The following is a 23401-nucleotide window of genomic DNA, read 5'->3' as shown; positions in this document are numbered from 1 at the left end:
TTAGAAATCCGTCATCAAGTGTACTCTAAGGCATTATTTAGTACTATCCCAAGAAACATACCTATATACAGACCCCCTGATATTCAGTGTTAAACCCAGATATTCACTTCCAGCCATTTCCGGCATCTGGCATAGAATATCCAGTTTCATTTTTGACTGTGGCAACTTAACTGGTTAAGTCAATATTCAGTGCTAACCCATTAAGTGCTTAGCGATTAAAGATAGGCCTGCTATTTATGTGGCCTAATTTAACTGCTAAACATACTTGGTTTGGCACTGAATACCTGTGCCTAGCCACCTATGTTGCACGATATAGCCAGTTAGTGGCTAGCTGCTAAACGTGGATATTCAGCAGGAGATGACAGGTTATCTCCTGCTGAATAGCCATGGTTATGTGCTAAAATGCTATTTAACTGGCCAAGAGCTGTTCCTGGCTGGTTAAATAATTTTGAATATCAGGCCCATAGTGCCCACCCATATTAGCTCTGGGCCCACCCAAAATGTCAGGTCTGGCTACGCCACTGTAAGGAACTGACAGGGAAGCCAAAAACAAGGATACTCCTAAATGATACTGTGTGACAGGCACAGTATCTTAAACAATCTGAAAACAAGACAGGGAACTAATGAAGTTGAAGAAAGAGAGGAGTAATATGACCATGAAGGAAATACACTTATGTCTGTACCTCGAATAGCTTGCCTGAATTGTAACTGATCCTGAACCAGAGTAGTCACATGACCACAAAGGAAGCAAGCCTCAATCTGGAAATCCCTGCTATAAAAGCAATTCATGTAACTGCATTCAAGCCATGGCGGCATGCGCCCAAGGTGCAGATCGTGCTCCTTGGGCTTCTTCTTGGGGGGGGGGAGGGGGGGGGGGGGAGCTCCTTTTATATTGGAAGTAGAGGCAAAACCATATGGAATCTTACACTGGAGTTTCTTTGATGTATGTTTTGCCCCTTAATATTTTTTTAATTAGATATTACGGGTTAAGAATAACATGACTGACCAGTAGTGAGATTCTATCTGGGGCAATCTTTCTTACAGATGCTTTTACAGGGCCTTGTTCACGCTAATTTTGTTCCCATTTCTTGTTCAGGCATCATGTGAATCTGCACCACAGGTTAAGTTTAAAATTAGTTGGTTAAACTGTAGATCTCTGAAAAGTAAAACATCATTTATCTTTGATTTAATTAAATATCATGACATTAAGATACTGGGTTTAACTGAAACCTGACTCAGACACGGGGAAGAATCTTATTTGATAGAAAAAAAAAAAGGAATACCCCATGGGGATATGTCACATGCAGCAAAATAGGGGGGAGGGTTAGCATTTTTATTTGATGAGAATTTTTCTATAACTGAAATATCCTCAATGTCATCTATATATATAAAACTCACCCTCAACGTTCTATTGGCTTCTGACGTCACTGAAGCCAAGGTTCGTATGTTCGAAGCTCTGAAGCCTCGAAAAACACAGTCTCTAGGCCCCGCCCTCGCGTCAAACGTTATGACGTTGAGGACGGAGGTGGAGCAATTCACCAACATCGACGACGGGTGGGGGGGGGGCGGGGGGCCACAGGAAAGCCTTGCTAGCGCCCGTTTCATTGGCTCCAGAAACGGGCCTTTTTTTACTAGTTGCCATATAAAGAAGTTCTTATAGGGAGATTAAACATTACTACACCTCTTTATTTAGCTCTTTTTTAATATTCACCTGGTCTATCTGCAGGTATTGGGAAGATGCATATCAAACAATTACACAAATGGTTATACAGAATCCTGACATCAGGATCTTAGGAGATTTTAATATTCACTGTAAATTATTTGATAATACACATACAACCTACTTTAGAAGTTTTACCTCAGATCAGAGGTTGAAACAATGAATTGAATTGGTTCTTCAACACATATTGCAGGACATACTTTGATCTTATGTCAGATCCATCAAAACCTTTTTCCCATTCCAATTTGTCTTGTTTGTTTTTTTTATGGACAGATCACAAATTAGTATCTTTTATAGTTACTATTCAAAAGGAAGTAATATTTCAATTGGCTGAGGAAGTAAGGTATGTTAGGAAAGTAAATAGGATTACTTCAGAGGAATTATCGCGTCTATTTGTGGATTAATTCAGAGGAATTATCACGTCTATTTGTGCTTCCCTTTAGATTTCTTAGGCATGTCTTTAGAAGAGCAAGCTAAAATTATGGTCTCAAACACTGTTAAGAGAAATGGATAAAATTGCATCTGCAATTTTAATAAGGCAGCAAAATAAAAATAAAAAACATAAGGGGTGGTATCATGATGGTCTATGTCTTTTAAAAAAATAGTTACGCCATACCAAGCATCTTTGGTGCAAACATCGTACTCAAGTCCATCTAGGAGTACTGAGATCTCACAACAAATACACAAAAGCACACAAACAGTAGGAAATAGACCATATGATCCAGGAACAGATGAGGAGACTTCAAAAGCTTGAAGGGAGTCTATTGTTTGGAGACTCAATCGGCCACAGGCCTGCTTCAGGAGTCTTTACAGAAATACTTTCATTTGAAAATATCCAATGGTAAGACATCTCTCTCATAAGCAGTCTAAACAACACGTTTGTCTTGAAAAAGACCTTTGTTTATGAAAAGCTCTGCTGAGTCTTGCACTTTCCCCTGGGAAAGGTGTTTGTTTGGAGAACTGCCACATTGGGGAGACTTTGCCAGGGGGTTTGTTTTGAAGCAGGGGTGAGGAGTGTTATAGGTAATTGGACTCCAGTGGGGAGGTCATAGAGACATCAGATAGGATTTGGGCTTTTTCGGATGTGGTGGGCGTTATATGTGACGTGACCAAAAGAGGGCTCCAGGGGTTAAGGTGGGGGTTAGTTTCTGTAGGTATGATTGAGAAGGGAGGTTTGCTATACGGATGGGGCAGTTAGGGCAGAGGGGATACGCATGCTGTAGTGGGTAGTTTGACTACAGGATCCTTCATGCGTAGGATTTTCGGGCAGTTAGTGCTTTGTCTGGGTGCTGGGTGCCTGAGCCTCCATTTTCTTTTAGTGAGATATACTGGAGATCTAGCATCCATTGTTTTAGTTAGGAATGACCTCTCTGAATATTGGTTCCTGGAATGCAGTGGGTATTAATTCCCCAATTAAACGATCCAAAATTTTACAGGCGTTAAAAATAACAAAAGCTGCATATAGCCTGTTTCAAGGAAACCCATCTCTCTGAGTTAGAGCACCTTAAATTATGTAGGATGTGGGTGAGGAAGGTCCTTGTGCTGTGGGTACTGGGGTGGCTGTTTAGCAAGTATCTCCCTTATACAGTGCAATATGTGGAAAAGGATAGCGCAGGTCATTACCTGCTTGTACATTTGCATATTCAGGATGCTGAGTTAGTGTTAATTAATGTACATGCACTGAACGTTTTTGATGCTATTTCAGAAACTTGTTGAAGTCTGCAGCTCCTGTTCAGAAACTGGTTAAAGACTCCCAGCTGGTAGTTTTGGGAGACTAATGCTGTTATGGATCCTCAGATGGACCACGCCGAGTCCCCCCCCTGAGGGACTCTAGGTCTGCTCATTGATTGCAGCGCTGTTGCAGGGTATCAAACCTTGTGGATGCTTGTCAGGTATTTCATCCAGTAGATAAGGTTTCACTCATATGGCTAGAGCTCTCCCCACTATGTCACGTATTGATTATGTGTTTGTACCATCAAGATAGTTTGACTGAGTGTCTTGGTGCAATATAGGGTTCCCCACCATTTCAGACCTGTGACAAGTGCAGAGTGGCAATGTTTACAAGTGGGAGGAGTGGGGTTCCCACCTGGCACTTTCCTCCAAGTGGAAACATTATGTTGAGAACAATGCTGGGCACATGAGTGATGCAGTGGTTTGGGAAACTGCTAAAATGGTCTTGTGGGGGGAAACAATAGCCTATGTAACTCCTAAACAGAAACAGGTTGCTGGGATGGGGTTGCCTCTGGCTTTCTGTTGAATTTGGAAAAGTCGGAGGCAATGCCTTTGGGTTGGCATGATTACTCAGACTGGTCAGGGACTTTTCCTCTTAAGAAAGTGGATCATCAGCTGAAGTACTTGGGGGGGGGGGGGGTCTACTTGTGTGACACTTATAAGGCAAATGTTACCCTCCGATGCACAAATCAATGGAAGTTCCCACTTTATGGACTACATTATCTTTGAGCCTGCAAGGGTGTATCACATTATAAAAGATTATGTCTTACAGACTTTTCCCATGTTTTTGACTAACAGGGACATTTCTGACTGTACTGCATTAATTTCTTTGGAATAACAAGAAACCACTGACCACTCTGTCAACTGTCTAGACCTCTGCGCCATGGTGGTTTGGCCTGTCCAGACCTTCACAAGTACAATGTGGCCCATTTGATAGGTCACCTAGTAGGCTGGATTAAAGATACACACTTTTTACGCCTCGTGCTTTGTGGCTTCAGTATATTTGTTGCATTATTTACATACCCAGAGACCTCATCAACTCCCGTCTTTTTGACACCATCTAATATGCAAATCTATGCGACAAGCTTGGAACTGGATTTGCAAGCAAGCTCAGTTGTCACCATGCTCAACTGTGTTATTGCCTTTGGGAGGTAATTGTGACTTGGATTCCTCTAAATCTTACTTGCACAGATAGTGGTCTACAGGCTTACGGTTTGTGAAGGACCTGGTTACCGTAGAGGGACATATTAAATCCTTTGCAGGTTTACACGAGGAAGGTCTTTTACCACTGATTGGTATCTTCATATATAGGTCTCTCATTACGTAGATACTTTGCCTCCTTTGACTGAGGATGCAGCAGACTTGATGATGGAAGTGTTCGCTCTTTCTAGAGAGACCAGGGCCAATCTTTCTTTTTATCAAGTCAGCTTACATACTGTAGACGCCCCCCCACCCCACCCCGCGGGACTTTGAATTGCTCGTCACTGACTGATATAGAGAGCTTGCGGTCACAGTGCTTGTCACTGGGGACATGTTGCGTATCCTGATGAAAAACATCAAGAAAGTGACTTATTCATCTCTTCTTCTGGAACAGCATTATACATTTCTGATGCATATGTTTATTTAGCTGCAGCGAGCCTATCGTATACAGATATCAGACTTTGCTGTTTTCCCCTGGTGTGGGGTAAGTCCTGCTCATTTGACTATATGTTTTGGTCCTGCACACGGATCTAGCTGTTTTGGAGAGTTGCTTCTTACTTGTCAGCTGCTTTGGGTAAACATTTTATGGCAAGCTGTGTTAATTTTTTCTAATTTTATCCATATGACTACTAACAGACATGCCAATGCTCTTTTACGTAAATGCTTTCTCCTGGTGTGAAAGTGTATTCTTCAGAAATGGAGGCAGCCACTGCCGCCATCCCTGATGGAATGGCGTAATAAGCTTTTCCAGTTGATGCAATGGGTATGCTTGGATGACAAGAAGGGGTCCCTGAGGGTCTGGAGGACATTTTAACAAGTATGGTCTCCGATTTGGGATAGACTTCCTCAAAGAGTGCATAGTTTTTTTTGCTAAATTTATGAACTGTAGCACTGGGAGGGTTGGGGGAGTGGAGGGGTGGTGTGTGGAGTTATTTTTAAGTCTTTCCAGGGATCACCGTGAAGGGACAACGTGGCGTGTCTATGGGTTTTTGTTTGAGTGCCTGGGTGGGTGGGTGGGCGTTTTGGGATTAGTCCTGTTCTTATACCACTTAGTTTCTTGTAAGCACTGTTATTTGCTTTGTATTTTGTGTTTTTTCAAAAAGCATTTCATAACATTTTTTAAAAATAGAACTTATGCAGTGTCGATTGGCAATACTATTTCTAAGGACTATCATCTAACATATGGAGTGCCAAAGTGTTCTGCCGTTTCATCGGCTCTTTTTCACATTTTAATTGCACCTTTAATAACGATTATTCAAGAATATAGAGTTAAGGTCTACAGTTATGCAGATGACATACTAATAATGCATTAGGGGAGTAGAAATCCAAGGGGGCACTATGTTCTAGAAGATGAGAGGTTGATATGCACAGACAAGGAGAGGGACCTTGGGGTGACGGTATCTGAGGATCTTAAAGTAACTAAACAGTGTGACAAGGCAATGGCTGTAGCCAGAAAGACGCTAGGTTGCATCAAGAGAGGTGTAACCAGCAGAAGAAAGATGTTGATGCCCCTTACATGTCATTGGTGAGGCTCCACCTGGAGTATTGTGTTCAGTTTTGGAGACTATATCTTGCTAAAGATGTAAAAAGACAAGAAGTGGTCCAGAGGAGGGTGACAACAATGGTACAGGGTTTGCGCCAAGAGAGTATGAGAGGAGACTAGAAGATCTGAATATGTATACTCAAGAGGAAAGGAGGGACAGGGGAGATATGATACAGACGTTTAAATACTTGAAAGGTATTAATATAGAAACAAATCTTTTCCAGAGATGGAGAAATGTTAAAACTAGAGGACATGAATTGGAGGTTGCAGGGCGGTAGACTTAGAAGTCAAGCAATTCTTTTTCACAGAGAGGGTGGTCAAAGCCTGGAATGCCCTCCCGAGGGAGGTGGTAAGAGACAAAAACAGTGATAGAATTCAAAATGTTGTGGGATGAACAGATGATCTCTAATTAGAAAATGGATGGTATTAAAAAAACCTAAACTTAAATGGCTGCACACATGTGGATGTGTCAAATGACGCTTAAAAGGCAACTCCAGCTGTGATGAACTAGGGTCAGTGCTGAGCAGACTTGTATGGTCTGTGTCCCACAAATAACAAGACAGATAGGTTGGAGTGGGCTTCGACAGCAACTCCTGTAGTTGGAATGTAAGGACAGAGCCGGGCAGACTTCTATGGTCTATGTCCAAGAAAGGCCAAAAAAAACCCGACCATGATCAAGTATTTTATATCACATTCATTGTTGATTTAATCATGAACTGATAATGAGTGTGACAATTGGGCAGACTGGATGGACTGTTCTGGCCTTTATCTGCCATCATTTATTTCACTACTATGTAATAGCTAAAATAGATCCTTTAAATTTGGACTTAACAGTAATACAAAATTGTTATCTGCAATTGCCTTATGGTTGGACGAACATTGTCTTGTTTTGAATATAGATTTAAAAAACTGTGTAAAGCCAGTAACCCACAACGCATGCGCCGGCGATTTTTGCTGGGGAATGGATGCCTGTGGACGGTTGAGTTCCTGCCCATCTTGTAACTATGAGTGGTGAATATCTACAAATTGTGAGTAGAATAAAATTGGTACATTTATGATACCGACAAGCACTATTATTGTATCAATTCATTTAAGAACCCGACTCCTGATGACGCTTTAATAGTGAAACGCAGACTGTGTAGAATTCAGGGTGATTTATCAGTGGCGATAGATTGATTACCCACCAAGTTTGAGAACTTGTTGAACATTTTTATGCTATTTTATCAAGAAGCCTTTCAGTAAGAGAACTTTTGGGGTGTGAACAACCTGCATTTCAACAAATAACACATGGAGTGATGACTTGTGAGCACAAAGACTTTCACAGATGAATTTATCAGTTGGTGCAGAACCTGACTTAAGTGTTAATGCATGGATTGTGAACTATAAGCGATAACGTTAGAACTAATGGGCTTGGGAGGGTAGTTAGTGATCAGATGTATTAGCTAGTGGTCTCACAGTGTGAAATTGTATGAATGAGGGTGAATGAGTACATACGTAGGATATTTGACATTTTGAGGAAATATGTATGTTATATTTTGTATAATGAATAAATAGCATTGAGTATAACTGTTTGAGATTTGCATATTAACAATATTGAGTACAGTTATCTTGTATAACCCAATATTGAATATTATATTATTTAATGAAGATCTCAATATCACCATATTAGACAAGATTACAGATCCAGAGGGCAGATGGCTTTTACTCAAAATTGAATCACAACTTTTAAAATTCTTGTTAGTTAATATCTACACACTCAATAAGGATTCACTAGATTTTTTCCTAAACCTATCTCAGGTTCTGTCTGAGCATGACCCAATCCCTATATATAATTCAGGAGATTTTAATTTACCCTTGGATATATGGCTTAATAGACATGCCACCTCTAAAACTACCAACTCAAAGGCAAGTATTACATTAAAGTCACTTATGTCCCACTTTAATCTTGTAGACCCCTGGAGAAATGTAATATACCTTCTACTCCCCCCCCCCCCCCCCCCCCCCCACTCTTTCTAGTTTTTCTAGAATAGATTTTTTTCTTAATCTCCTCCTCTGATTTACCTAATGTACTAAAGGCATACATTGATGTAATTGTTATTACAGATCACGCTCCAATTGTCTTAAAAACCGCAAGCCCATTTTATAATGCTGTAAAATCTCCCCTTTGGAGAACCAATCTTCACTCATTAAATGATGAACCTATTAAATCTAGAATTAATAACTTTATAACAGAATTTTTCAAATTAATGCTTTACCGGAAACTGATCCAACTTTGGTGTGAAGCTTTCAAAGCCTCATTAAGAGGTGAGCTAATATCAATATCAGCTTTCCGTTACAAACAATAGAATAAGCAACTCTCTATACTGGAAACTAAAATCAAAGAAGCTGAACAATTATATATTCAATCAAACAATAATTCCCACTTTATTTTTGCTTCCAAAACAAGTTACTTTCTAGGGAAAAACAAGAATGGCAAAATCCTTGCAAACTATTTAAAACATAAAAAACTAAAATCCATATCCCTACAATAAGGGCTCGCAACAATATACCAGCTACTTGCCCTAAAATTATGAATATATTTCACAAATTTTATGCAGATCTATATAAATCAGAAGTTTTAGACCCTTCTACTTTAATTGATCAGTTCTTGAATCCATCGCAAAGATCTCAAATAACTGACTCAGATAATGAATCGCTGATAAAACCAATAGATGACATTTATAAAGCCCTAAAAGAGAGACCCTCAGGCAAAACTCCTGGCCCAGATGGTCTCCCAGCTGAATTTTACAAAATTTTCAAAAACACTTGTACCTCATTTAAAAACTTATTATAATTCACTGAATTTACAAAATGTCCACAGAACCATTTGCAAATGCAGACATTACAGTTATCCCTAAACCTAATAAAGACCCTCAAATAGTACAAAGTTACCAGCCCATTTCATTGCTAAATTTAGATTACAAAATATACACCAAAGTATTAGCGAACCAATTAAAAAAGAATTTGTAAAATTATATGTCACAATCAGGTCGGCTTTATGCCAGGGTGATTTCTTTCACTTACTAGATTTTGCAACATACTACTCTGACCCTGTCATTAGCACTCACTTTAGATGTGGAGAAGGCTTTTGACAGAGTTGAATGGACTTATCTTTTTAGTATAATGCATTGGTTTGGTTTCCATCCTTCATTTGTTGATAAAGTTAAAATTCTGTATACAAATCCTTCAGCTCAAGTTCTAACAAATAATCATTTATCAAACTCTTTTTCTTTAAAAAGAAGTACATGCAAAGGTTGTCCTCTATTACCATACCTCTTTAATATAAACCTAGAATCCCTTATAATAGCAATAAAGTCTCATCTGCAAATTTGCTGGAATAAAACCCAACCATTTTGAATACAAAATATCTGCATACGAAGATGATATATTACTATATATGTCAAAACCAGACACCACTCTCCCAGCATTGTTCTCCTTAATTCAGTCCTTTTCACAATCTTCCGGATACAAGCTTAATCAAACTAAAACTGAAGTCCTACCCCTTACTGTGCATGACCATCCAGATTTGATTCAACCATTTGAATAGCTCTGGACCCCCACCAAGATGAAATATTTAGGTATCGACTTATATTCAGATATTTCTGACACAACCAGGAAAAGTAGGGAACATATTCTCACTTTCCTAAAAGCTTTACTCTCAACTTGGCATCCACTACATTTATCTTGGTGGGGTAGAACTGAGACAATTAAAATGATGATCTCTCCTAAGATTAATTATATACTAAGCATGAATCCTATGCTATTTAATGATTCCTTCTATAAAAAAAATTGATAAGATGCTAACAGTATCTTTATGGAAAGATAAACCTGTCAGAATTTCATTAGCTAAACTTAAAACGCCTAAGACCAGATTTGGAATATTATTTCCAGATTTCCTTCTTTATCATAAGGCATTTATTATGCAACAAGGCTGTCTTTGGTTTTCTTCTGCTGAATATCTTCCCTCCTGGCTTCAACTGGAGCGAACTCTTGCCAACCCTTTTCCGCTAAACATACTACCTTATGTGTCTCTACCAGTATCGAAGCAAATCAACTCATTAATCATCAATATTTTAAAAATGTATGCTTGAACCGGACAATATTACGACCAATCCCTTGCAAAATTCAATTTCTACTTCATTATGGCATAATCCATGCATCAAGATAGACAACATATCAATATACTGGAAACAATGGCATCATAGAGGGATATTAACTGTAGCAGACATATGTGACACCTCATCCAAATCACTTCTTCCATTTATCTACAGAAATCCTTCTCCTTACCAGCTTCACAATTTTATAGATGGCTGCAACTGAAAACCTGTATTCAGAAGTGCAGGCTATTATCAAATATACCACCTTCCACGCCAAGCATTAAAACTCAAATAGTAACCATATTAGTAAATAGCCATATAGCATCATCTCTATATAAACTTTTGCTTGATAATAAACACAGTGTTTAAATTCAAAACCTATGGGAACTGGATACAAATTTCAAATTAGATAAATCATTCCCTATGGTACACAATTCTGAAACCAATTTCTGCTGCTTGTTTCTTACAATCAATGCTTTTAATTTACCATAGAGCTATATGGACTCCAAGAAAACTTCACTTAGCTAAATTAATCTCACACAACACTTGTTGGAACTGTTCTTCTCATGCTGGCATTTTCACACACATGTTGTCTGAATGTAAACTATTTAATATTTTTTGGTCAATCATGGCACAAATGTTTAACCTTAAAATCTCCATCTTGCTCTCAATAGTAACCTTTAAGTCTCACTCTATACCTCACTTATTATTGGACAAATACAAAAAAACTTTTTGATATACTAATTACGATATCCCAGAAACTAATACTCACCAATTGGAAATCTTTTTCTAATCTAAATATCCAACGCTGGTGGCAAAATGTGCTATTTTACTATAAACTTGAGCTAACCTCAGCAGAATTACTGGGTACGACTGTAAAGAAACACCTTGTCTGGTCACCACTAGAAGGTTATCTACAATCCAAACGACATATGTGAAATCCGTTTCTTCAGGTAGGAATCGGATGATAACCACTCCTGATGACCTCTACTGCTGCTTGATGTCAACTGCAACAGAGATACTCTCGATGCCCAACACATCCTCAGCATCCAATGCAACTCCGGGCCACACTGAAACCAATGTTTCCAACCCCAACATTGATGGATCGGTCTTTATCTGTACCGAAAAGCATTTCTCTCTGCTTTTTTCTACACAAATCACTCTCTTTCACATCCGGAACACAGAATACAATGAGGGAGATCATGGACAGGTTCCAGGCACTGCAGTAACCAACTATGAGCATCTGTAACAGATGTGGTCCTATTGCACCGAGAGCACGTTTTAAACCAATGGAGGTCTTCTTGGACATGTTCGGAAAAATAGTCACAGCAAAATCAAACAACTCGATGATGAAAAATCCCTGGATGGGACAAGAGGCCTAAAACAGCCTAAATTGAGCCGGAGGAAAAAAAAAAAGATAAGAAAAACTTTAAAATGGCCACATAAATCTAACTAGACAGGACTTACACATAAATACTTCTGATGAAAGTAAACACTGAATGACTGAGATGCAAAATACATACAACCACCTCCACGAAAATCTAAGGACAGGGACTCCCATGCAACAGTAGCAGGCTGAAATAGGCATACATACATAGTAAGTCTCTCTCAAAAGCTCTGGGTCAGGTACACGAGTGGTGCTGAATAAAGTTTACTCATAACTTACATCTACCCTGTGAAGATTTTTTTTCTTGGATTACAGTAGGAACTTTCACCTTTTGGTTTGGTTTTTGCGTGGAACAATATCCAGACCATGTCCCACTTGCCAGATGCACATTTTGGAGTTTTAGACATATAAATCCCATCTTTGTAAAATCAGGGTTTAAACATTTATGTAGCAAACATCTAAATGCTTGTTAATGCACACCTAAAGCTCAAATGCTGCTTTGAAAATAAGCAGGCGAATATGTCAGGGGCATTCCGAGGCTGTGACAACAAAGAAACATAAAATATGGTTTTAGTTTATTCATACTTTCTAGACCGCTAAAGCTGCCTTGACAGAAAGAAGCAGTATACAGACTAATACTTCATGGAAAACACAAAAGGAACGCCAATAATTGATAAGAAAGATAAATACTCTCACACAGTAAAAAGGTATAGGTAGGGTTTAAAATCATCAAATAATAAAATTCCACAACTAATCGGAGACTTCAAAAGCCTGTCTAAACAGCTATGCTTTCAGCTTGGCTTTAAAAATCTTAAGGGAGGATTCAGCACAAAGAGGACGAGGAAGATTATTCCAGGTATGAGGGGTTAGGAAGAAGGTGGCACAGCATCTATTTTGGTGTTTTAGTTCACCACACTTTACAGCACTATAGGCTCCTGGAAAGAAATCTGAGACCTATTTTTATTGCTATTGGATATGAAAATGTTTTTTTTTGTGCATACATATGAATGAGGACATTTGCACATAAAGCATTCATATAACCATAACCATATGAAAATATGTTTTATGTGCATACATATGAATGCATAAGAGAGATTCCAAATAGCTTCATTATGTATGCTCTTTTATGTTATTTGCAGGCTTTTCCTAGAATAATACAACAGTTTGCATTTTAATTTTTATAATTATCTTTTGTTTGTGATATTTTCCTTCTTGTTTTTGTATATCTGGGTAGCTATCACTCTGTCTATAGCAGAGCTATAAAACCATCAGTAAAATTCTTTGAACAGTTTGAGTTAAACCAGAATGTTAATGTAAACATTTACCTCTATACTAAAATAACCTCGGTCTACATAGTCACCAAGGAAGAGGTATCTTGTGTTTGCAGGTGTACCACCCACTTCAAATAACTTCATGAGATCGAAGAACTGGCCATGGATGTCTCCACACACTGCAATGAGAAGGGCAAGACTTAGATGCACAAACATGCGACAACTCACAAAGGCCTATTTACTAACTGACACTAGGGTCCTGCATCAAATTTGCATTAACAAGACAACTAGGCATGAACTTAGGTGATATTTTAAAATACATGTAGGCACCTATGTGTCTTGATAAAAGACTAGCATAAGCATCAGAAATCACATCTCATGAGTGGGTATAAAGGATTATTTAAGTACATATGTAAATTAGTATATTTTATACCCTACATGTGTACTTGCAAATTCTGCCCATGATCTGCTCAAACTCCGCCCCTCTATAAGTCTACCGGCAAAGTATGCACCATCATGTGTCCATGAACATACTTCTGCACCAGTTGGATTTTATAACAGACTATATACTTGTATATGTGGCCACAAATAAGTGAAAATGATTTTATAAAATTACCCCCATCAACTGCAAAACTCCATGCATGAACTGATGGGGGAATACCCAGCAATCTAGATAAAACAGTTATGCAGTTTTATATGGGGGAACAGATGTACTTAAGAATTGCCATACAGAGTAAAACCAAAAGGTCCATCAAGTACAGTATCCTAACAGTGGCCAATCCTAGAAAAGTGGGATCCTAGAAAAATAGCAAGATTCCATGCTGGTTACCCCTAATAATAAACAGTGATTTTCCCCATGTCTACTTACAAAGTTACATAGAAAAATATGTAACTTTGTATGTTTATGTGCTTTGAAACTGAGCCTCATAGCTACTAACGAGGAATGTAGTAAACCACACATCTGGAGGCGTAGACTGTTCCACATTATCTGCCATGCACCAAAATAAAAACCTAACCCATTTCAAGCCCCTAACAGAATTTCCCCATTTGGGGCTAGATTCTATATACAGTGGTGGAAATAAGTATTTGATCCCTTGCTGATTTTGTAAGTTTGCCCACTGACAAAGACATGAGCAGCCCATAATTGAAGGGTAGGTTATTGGTAACAGTGAGAGATAGCACATCACAAATTAAATCCGGAAAATCACATTGTGGAAAGTATATGAATTTATTTGCATTCTGCAGAGGGAAATAAGTATTTAATCCCTCTGGCAAACAAGACCTAATACTTGGTGGCAAAACCCTTATTGGCAAGCACAGCGGTCAGACGTCTTCTGTAGTTGATGATGAGGTTTGCACACATGTCAGGAGGAATTTTGGTCCACTCCTCTTTGCAGATCATCTCTAAATCATTAAGAGTTCTGGGCTGTCGCTTGGCAACTCGCAGCTTCAGCTCCCTCCATAAGTTTTCAATGGGATTAAGGTCTGGTGACTGGCTAGGCCACTCCATGACCCTAATGTGCTTCTTCCTGAGCCACTCCTTTGTTGCCTTGGCTGTATGTTTTGGGTCATTGTCGTGCTGGAAGACCCAGCCACGACCCATTTTTAAGGCCCTGGCGGAGGGAAGGAGGTTGTCACTCAGAATTGTACGGTACATGGCCCCATCCATTCTCCCATTGATGCGGTGAAGTAGTCCTGTGCCCTTAGCAGAGAAACACCCCCAAAACATAACATTTCCACCTCCATGCTTGACAGTGGGGATGGTGTTCTTTGGGTCATAGGCAGCATTTCTCTTCCTCCAAACACGGCGAGTTGAGTTCATGCCAAAGAGCTCAATTTTTGTCTCATCTGACCACAGCACCTTCTCCCAATCACTCTCGGCATCATCCAGGTGTTCACTGGCAAACTTCAGACGGGCCGTCACATGTGCCTTCCGGAGCAGGGGGACCTTGCGGGCACTGCAGGATTGCAATCCGTTATGTCGTAATGTGTTACCAATGGTTTTCGTGGTGACAGTGGTCCCAGCTGCCTTGAGATCATTGACAAGTTCCCCCCTTGTAGTTGTAGGCTGATTTCTAACCTTCCTCATGATCAAGGATACCCCACGAGGTGAGATTTTGCGTGGAGCCCCAGATCTTTGTCGATTGACAGTCATTTTGTACTTCTTCCATTTTCTTACTATGGCACCAACAGTTGTCTCCTTCTCGCCCAGCGTCTTACTGATGGTTTTGTAGCCCATTCCAGCCTTGTGCAGGTGTATGATCTTGTCCCTGACATCCTTAGACAGCTCCTTGCTCTTGGCCATTTTGTAGAGGTTAGAGTCTGACTGATTCACTGAGTCTGTGGACAGGTGTCTTTCATACAGGTGACCATTGCCGACAGCTGTCTGTCATGCAGGTAACGAGTTGATTTGGAGCATCTACCTGGTCTGTAGGGGCCAGATCTCTTACTGGTTGGTGGGGGATCAAATACTTATTTCCCTCTGCAGAATGCAAATAAATTCATATACTTTCCACAATGTGATTTTTCGGATTTAATTTGTGATGTGCTATCTCTCACTGTTACCAATAACCTACCCTTCAATTATGGGCTGCTCATGTCTTTGTCAGTGGGCAAACTTACAAAATCAGCAAGGGATCAAATACTTATTTCCACCACTGTATGGCACAAAAAAAATCAGCTATTCTATAAGCCACGCTTAAAGTTAGGCATGGATTATAAAGTAGCATTTACAACCGGGAAACATGCCTAACTTTAGGCTTGACCATTTGCACCAATTGAAATGTGCAAATGCACGTATCCCCGTTATTCTATAACATGTGTTAATTTTAGGGACACCCCCATTCTGCCCATTTCTGTGCCCCCTTTTCAAATTGTAGGGATCCTGTGCCTAAATTTACGCATGTAAAATTCAATTAACTTAGTACCAATAACCGCTTGTTAAAAAGCCAATTATTGGAGCTAATTAGCAAATTCAGCACACGCCCAAATTAGCGAACACAATTTTTGGTGAGTTTTACAGAATTAGGGGGTAGGTGTTTAATATGGCAATTAGCATGCACTAATAGTTAAGAAGCACCAACTTAACACATGCTAAACACCTAGAAGGTAATTCTGTAACGTGATGACTAATTTAAACCTATTCTATAAAGGAAAGTAGGCACCTACTTTCCTTTACACAATACTAGCTTAACTGGGTATATACACAAGTAGGCATTTAGGTGAGTACTTACACCAGCCACAGAGCTGGAATAAAATTCTGGATTCATGTGAATACCCACCTGCAAACCAGGCACTATCAAAGACATGTGCATAGTTAAACACCCTGCAGCTGGATATCCTGCATTTATACACATGTGCACATGTAAGCATACATATGCTGGTATTCTGGTCATTTACACACGCTCTTGCTGCATATATATTAGTGCTTTCTTTATAGAATTACCCTCCTTATGTAGTTTGGTAAATAGGTCCCTAAGAAATCAAATGTGGCTTTGAAAAGTCATCATCTAGTTCAACAGAATCCTCACTTACCTCAGTAACAAAGCCCATATCGGACCACAAACAGTACAGCCACCCCACAGATTACAATAATGCCAACAATCACAGTAGGCCTTTGAAATAAAGCAGTCCATCAAAATATGCTGTACAAGACAATGAGAGTTGAAGTGTCACCTGTGATTGGAGCTTCCACTTCTATGATTGTCTTCTCTCTCCGGAGGATTGCAGCTCCCTCCTCAATAATTCTAAGTGCAATTTCTTCTTCTACCCGGCCTTCCTTAATTAAGTGATTCTTCAAAATATCTACCCTGGGCTTCCCGTCTGAATCAAAGACCTCGTCAAACATCAATCGATGAGTTGGCGGGAAGGGGACATCTAAAATGGGCAAAAGACAAATGTATCAGCATCCTTTATAGGCTATTACAATTAAAAATTCTTTCTGAAGCAGGAATCGAAACTGTGTTTTCAGTGTGTTTTTAAATTACCCTGTAATACTACACAGAGGCCCTTTTACTAAACCGCAGTAAACTTGGAAGCACTTAGCACCTCTTACTTACGAGGCGGTAAGTGGTCCCATGCTAACTCAAAAGTGGTGATTAGCACACACTATTTGCGGCACTAATTGCAAAATGCTTTCCATGCCTATTCTCCATCCATGACACACAACCAACACAAAAAGCACTTGACACATGGTTTACTGCATGCTCAACTGCAAAAATACTGCATAGCCCCTTAACATGTGGTAACTGCTAGTGTACAAACGCGTTAAGGACTAAATTCTATAAATAGCACCTAAAAAAACTGGTTCTATAAAAAGCATTATTCTATAAATGGCACTCAAAGTTAAGTGCCATTTAAAGAATAGCGCTTAGCGCCAGGTACTATAACTACATTTAGGCATGACCATTTACACAAATGAAACCTTGGTGTAAATCCCCAAGCCTACATTAGGCACAGATCCCCTTTATTCTATAACAGTGCGTGCAAATTAAAGACATACCCCTGCTCCACTCATGACCCTCCCATGGTCGCACCCCCTTTTAGGACCCATATGTAATTTTTATGCACAGATCTCGGTGACTAAATTTACATGCATCATTTCTAATTGAAGCCAATTAGCACCGATAATTGATAGGGCCCAATTATCTGCGCTGATTGGCTTGTTATTCAATTAAATTGCATACATAAATTGGTCGTGTGCAATTTTAGCTACTTTTATACAATTCAGTTAATTGCCTAGTATGGTTTAGTAAAAGGGCCTCATAATATACATGCAGAAAATGATGCTACACTTCTCTCACGTTGACCCATAGCTTCTACCAATGCTCAGTGCCTTTACTCTGCTTCAGAGGATTATCATCATTTTACAGTGCTACCAGGCATATGCAGCAGTTTATAGAAAAGTATAAGAAACAACCCCTGCTCCTTGGAGACTACAGTATGTTAAGACAGACAACTGGAAATAAAGAAGAGGCTTTACATTAAGCGGCAAAGTGCGTGCCCTTGAGATAGGACCACTTAACTGCCCCCCCCCCCCCCCCCACAACAATCTACTACAGTTAATTCAAAATACCGCTGTCAAATTACTCTACAATACCAAAATTATGACCATATTATCCATCTGTTGGTAAAGGAACATTAGCTCCCTGTCTCTTGTCAATATCTTTCCAAATACTCACCTTTGCTCATTTGATTTATTACACTGGATTGCTCTTTCCTTTTCAATATGTTTATATTGTACACACCAACCCGAACCATTCACTCCTCACATCAAAATCTTACGATTGTACCCTCCTGTCTTCAACTTTGTTTGGACTACACCAGAAATTCTTGTTTCAGCGTGATGGTCCCAACACTCTGGAACTGCTTACCTTTGAACATTAGCTTGGAGAAGTCACTTATAAAATTTCAAACTAATTTAAAACCCTACTTGTTTGGACAGCCCTTCCTAAGTTAATTTTTATTCTTTTGGGCTATGCGATCTCCAGCTTTGTCTTGTCCCATCTTATAACTGTCATGCCCTGCCTTTTGTGCTATATTTTTTATTATGTCTAATATTGTTATTATATTTTGCAAACATTTATTATAACCTAGGCCTCCCTCTATTTCTATTTTCTCCTCCTCCTCACCCTTTTTCTTATATTTCCATTTGTAAACCACACTGACATATTTTTGATCTAGAAGTGTATCAAATAAAACTGGAGTGTGTGTGAATATGTAAATACAAATAAAACCAGAATCAGGGAAAGGAGGAACATCAGGAAAGCCATTCTGAGAAGTGGTACCTGTATTTACTGCTCATATTTTCAAACGTTCTTCCTGTTCCCATAAAGAAAGACAGTAGCTTTCATAGTGCAACCATTGCCCCAAAGTCTGCCTGAATGGCCATTTTCATCAAAATGTGGCAGCTCTAGTTCGGTAAATAATCTTTATGTTGAAATCACTTTTAATTGGCACCGAACACAATATACCATACAGGAGAATAAACCTTTTCAACATATGTACTTCCCCCCTTCCCTCCATCCCCCCGCCCTTCCTTCTTAAGTTCTACGCATATTGGTCCAAGCAATAAGTGAAACACTCTGGCAAGAACAAATTCTAGTGATTCGAGTGTCTACTACGTGCTGCGAGTTGCAATGTGTCCCAGAAGCACTCCCAGGTCTGCTGAAAGTGGACTCCCCTCGTTGAGGATATATCCCTGATTCCACAGTGCTCCAGCTTTACCAACTCTATCAAGTGGGTGTACCACATGCTCACTGTCGGTGCGGGGGTGTCTTGCCAGCACAGTAAAATCACTCTTTTCCCTATGAGGATAGCTCTTTGTAGGAACTGTGAAATCCTGGACGCGGCGGCCTAGAGTGTTCATAATTACCAAACAAAAGTAGGAGTTGCCCGTCTACTCTGCAGCCTTCATACCGGTGTAGTTCTTTCAGTATCTGCATCCAAAATTGTAGGATCTGAGGACAGGTCCAGAACATATGGTTGAGTGTAGCTGCCTCTTGTTTGCATTTAGGGCAGGCTCCTGAAGACCCAAAGGTCGCTCTATGCACATGAGCTGGGGAAATATACATGAGCAAGGCGAATTTGTACTGCAGCTCTTTATACCTCACAAACGGGGTACTGTGCATTATTCTTGAAACGTGCGCTCTGAATTGCTCCTCCGTCAAATCCACTTGTAGTTCCTCTGTCCATTTTCTCGCCAGTGTCTTATAGTCTAAATCTTCTGTGGAGTCTAACAGATATCTATGATGGTACCTCAGGAGCACTGTATTGCAAGACCCCAAAGTGAGCGCTGTGTTTAAGGTGTCTTGTACATGCTCACATAGATTAGCCCAATGCAACGTTGCAGCATAATGTTGTAGTTGTGTATAAGCAAAAAGATCTGCGGGCGGCAGTGCATAAGCCCACTGCAGTGCATCGAAAGATTTCAGTTTCCCGTCCTCAGTCAATAGCTAAAACAGGTAGAGGATTCCCAGCCCTCTCCAGCGCCTGAACGCAGGCGAGGAAATCCCCACTGGGAAGTCCGGGTTGCGGAACAGGGCCATAAACGGGGTGGATGCTGCTGAAAACCTATGGCACCTGCACAACCACCGCCAAGCTGCTCTTGCTGAAAGCAAAATGGGGTTATGACAACACAGGGTCTGGTTTTCTTGGAATTGTATGTATCAGCCAGCTGATATGCACTGTGGGTGACCACAGTGTTTCCACCTCTGTTGCAGAGTACGTGTGTGTGTTAGTTAACCATCTCATATATGTCTCATGGAACATGCTACTGTCAAGTACCGCAGACTCAGAAGTCCCAGGCCTCCATGCGATATGGGTTTTTGTACTATTAATAGCGGGAGTCTGGGACACCGCCCCCTCCATAAAAAGTCTTGAATCAGTCTGTTCAATAAACATTCATCTTTCTTTTTCTGAAACACATATAGCCACCGTGGGACCAGCATCATATTAATCAAAGCAATCCGTCCCAGCAGAGAGAGGGGGCAGGCGTCCCAAAATTGCAACTACGTTCTAGTTTGTGCCAACAATGGGAGGACATTCATCTCATATAGCTTACTCAAATCATCTGGAATAGTGACCCCTGGATACTTAAAGTGGTGAGAGGCCCATTCAAAGGAAACTGCCCCCTCCATTGGGATGAAATAGTCATTGGCAGCAGCAGAGCAAGAGATTGACAGGTTTAGTTTAAAGCCCGAAAGTCTGCCATAGTCTCCTATCAACCAAAGTAGATGGGAGAGCGCGCTTTGGGGCTCACTCAGTATAAGCAGAAGACCGTCTGCGTAAGCTAAAACTTTGACACCCTGGCCCCGGATTTGCAGTCCATGTATTCTATTACTTGCCCGAATCATACACAAAAGTGATTCCAGCGAAAGGAGGAACATCAGCGGGGACAAAGGACAACCCTGCCTTGTTCCTCGGCCGATAGCGAACTCCGCTGTCTTAATGCCATTGACCAATATTGCCACCCGAGGACATTCGTACAGTGCGTGGATGGCCCCCACGAACCAGCTCTGGAGACCCACCCAAAGTAGTGTCTCAAACATGAAGGACCACAACACACGATCAAAGGCACGCTCTGCGTCCAGGCTCGCCACTACACTCAGTGTTTCAGTTCTGCGCCCTTCCAACATGGCCAATCTGTGCACGATGACCACCGACTGTCGTCCCCGCACAAAACCGACCTAATCAACTGCTACCAAATCAGGTAGCAAGGGCGCCAGCCAATCTGCCAAGATCCTTGACAGCAGTTTGACGTCCACGTTGATCAACGAGATCGGGCGGTAGGAGCCAGGCAGAACCAAATCCCGCCCCGGCTTCGGTATAAGACTAATTAGTGCAGTGATGGTATGTAAGGAGCTTCTTTCCTCTACAACAGCGTATAAAAATCCAATAGTGGGCCCAGGATCTGAGACTGCATCATTTTATAGAATTCACCTGTAAATCCATCTCCCCAGGGGCTGAGAATAGTTTTAAAGCCCTTATAGCCTTTGTACCTCCTTGGCTGTCAATGGCTGGTTGAGGAACTGCGAGGTCTCCTCTGTGAGCTTAGGCATTCCCAAGGCCTGAAGATATTGCTGTATGGACTGTATGCAAGTCTAAGGGGGAGGTCTCTGATTCATATAAGTGGCAAAGTGTTTATATTGAATATCTGCTATATCCTCCAATCTAGTGGAGATATGGCCCTTGGGGTTGCGTAATGCTGAAATAAATGTGATTTCCTGACCCCTTTCACTATTCGTGCCAGGAGCTTTCCAGCCTTTTCCCCATGTTTATATAGACTATAATTTCGGTACATTAGTGTTCTCGTTGTACGCTCGTGTAACAGCTATTTAAGGCTGTCTTGGTTGCTACAAGCGAATTGAGCAGCAAGGCAGTTGGTCTGCGGGCAGAACTACGTCTATGGCCCTCACTTTCCGTTCCAGGGCCATCATGCCCCTGCGCAATTTGGCGATTGCATGCACTTACATACGCTATCATATCCCCACGAAGGACTGAATTGCCGGGGTCAAAACGGTAAGGGTCATCTCTGTGTTTGTATTCGAGGTATCGAACTCTGCCATTTGGCATGTTAAGTATTTGGTGAAATCGTAAGAGGAGAATAAGTAGGCCGGGAAACACCAACCTGGCCTCTGCTAAAAGTAAGGCGCGGCCTCCAGGTCTACCCATGTCAATGTATGGTCAGACATCTCCTCTGGGCCGCAAGGACCTGTGACATCAGCTATTGCAAGGTAAATATATAGTCTAGGCATGAGGATGTCTGGTGTGCTCGCGAGACATGGGTAAATCCTTGTCTTCAGAGTGCAACAGCCTCCAGGGAATCCACCAGATTTTAAATTGGTGCAAAGTGACTCCAACACCGAGGGGCCCCAGAACCCCTGTCTGAAGGGCCAGATCTATCCATGCAAGGAACAAATATGAGAGTCATATCTCCAGCCAGCATTATGGGCAGACCTGGATATCTTTGGCAATAAGACGTCAGCCAGGGGTAAAAGGTTTTATCAAACACCACTGGCACATATACCATCACAAGCAGTACCTCCTTTCCCTGCAAGTTCAATTTAAGGCCTAAATATCTGCCTTCTGCTTCCTTAAACAACAACAGCTGAGCCTGGCACGCCAACGACCTCCGTATCAAAATGGCCACACCTCCCCTACGTCTCAACGCTGGGGAGCAATGGACCTCTCCCACTCATGACGTTGCAATTTTTTATGCTCTTCCACTGTAAGCCTCTTGCAAGCATGCTACATCCGCTTTGTGGCGCTTCAGGGCTGATATTTTAGCTCTTTTGGCAGGGGAAGTGATTTCACACACATTCCATGAGACTATATGTACTGGGTTCCTCATCATGTTAGCCAGGATGTTCTAGAAAGGGAGACTTCAACATCGCACCTCATTTGCCCTCCCGAGGCGCCCAACCTCCCCTTGGGACAGTTAACATTTACAAAAGCCAGGTGATTCATACAATAAATGCATGCATTTTCCCTGAGCATTCCAACCCTCTCAGACAAAACCGCTTAACTCCCATCATTCCATCCCCATCCATCCCATGGATCCCTCCCCCTTCCACCCCCAACCTCTTCTTACCCCTTCCCGTGTAAACCTCTGGAAATGCCTGAGGCCCCGCCCACGCCCCCTTAGCAATACTCAGCAATGGTGGAACATCCTTGTTTCAATACCATGTTCAGCACTTCCGTGCAGGTCCTAGCATTTAGCGATTGTACAAGTGTGTTTGTGATCTGCTGTTCTGTCCATGAGCTAACCTTAGGGTTACCATATGGCTCCAGAAAAAGGAGGACGGATTGAGCCAGCCGGGTTTTACTTCCATTGCTCAATCCGTCCTCCTTTTTCTGGAGCCATATGGTAACCCTAAGCTGCGTGCCCAGCATTTAATCCAGGTACAAACTCCT

General features: G+C 41.0%; 1 protein-coding gene across 3 annotated transcripts in view; it reads right to left on the bottom strand.

The window, feature by feature from the left end:
- LOC115470367 (serine/threonine-protein phosphatase 2B catalytic subunit beta isoform) overlaps positions 1 to 16859 on the bottom strand; it is a 129480-nt gene extending 112621 nt beyond the window's left edge. For all 3 annotated transcript variants that reach the window (XM_030203470.1, XM_030203471.1, XM_030203472.1), the window contains exons 1-2: positions 16664 to 16859; positions 13043 to 13167 (exon numbers count right to left, since the gene is read on the bottom strand). In XM_030203470.1, coding sequence (XP_030059330.1) covers positions 13043 to 13167; positions 16664 to 16835 — 297 coding nt within the window. In that variant the 5' untranslated portion in view covers positions 16836 to 16859. The remainder of the gene's footprint in view (positions 1 to 13042; positions 13168 to 16663) is intronic.
- Between the last annotated feature and the right edge of the window lie 6542 nt (positions 16860 to 23401).

Source organism: Microcaecilia unicolor, chromosome 5 (genome assembly GCF_901765095.1).
Source record: "Microcaecilia unicolor chromosome 5, aMicUni1.1, whole genome shotgun sequence".
Lineage (NCBI taxonomy): Eukaryota > Metazoa > Chordata > Amphibia > Gymnophiona > Siphonopidae > Microcaecilia > Microcaecilia unicolor.
The sequence above is the reverse complement of the archived record's forward strand: the minus strand, read 5'-3'. Positions and strand labels throughout refer to the sequence as shown.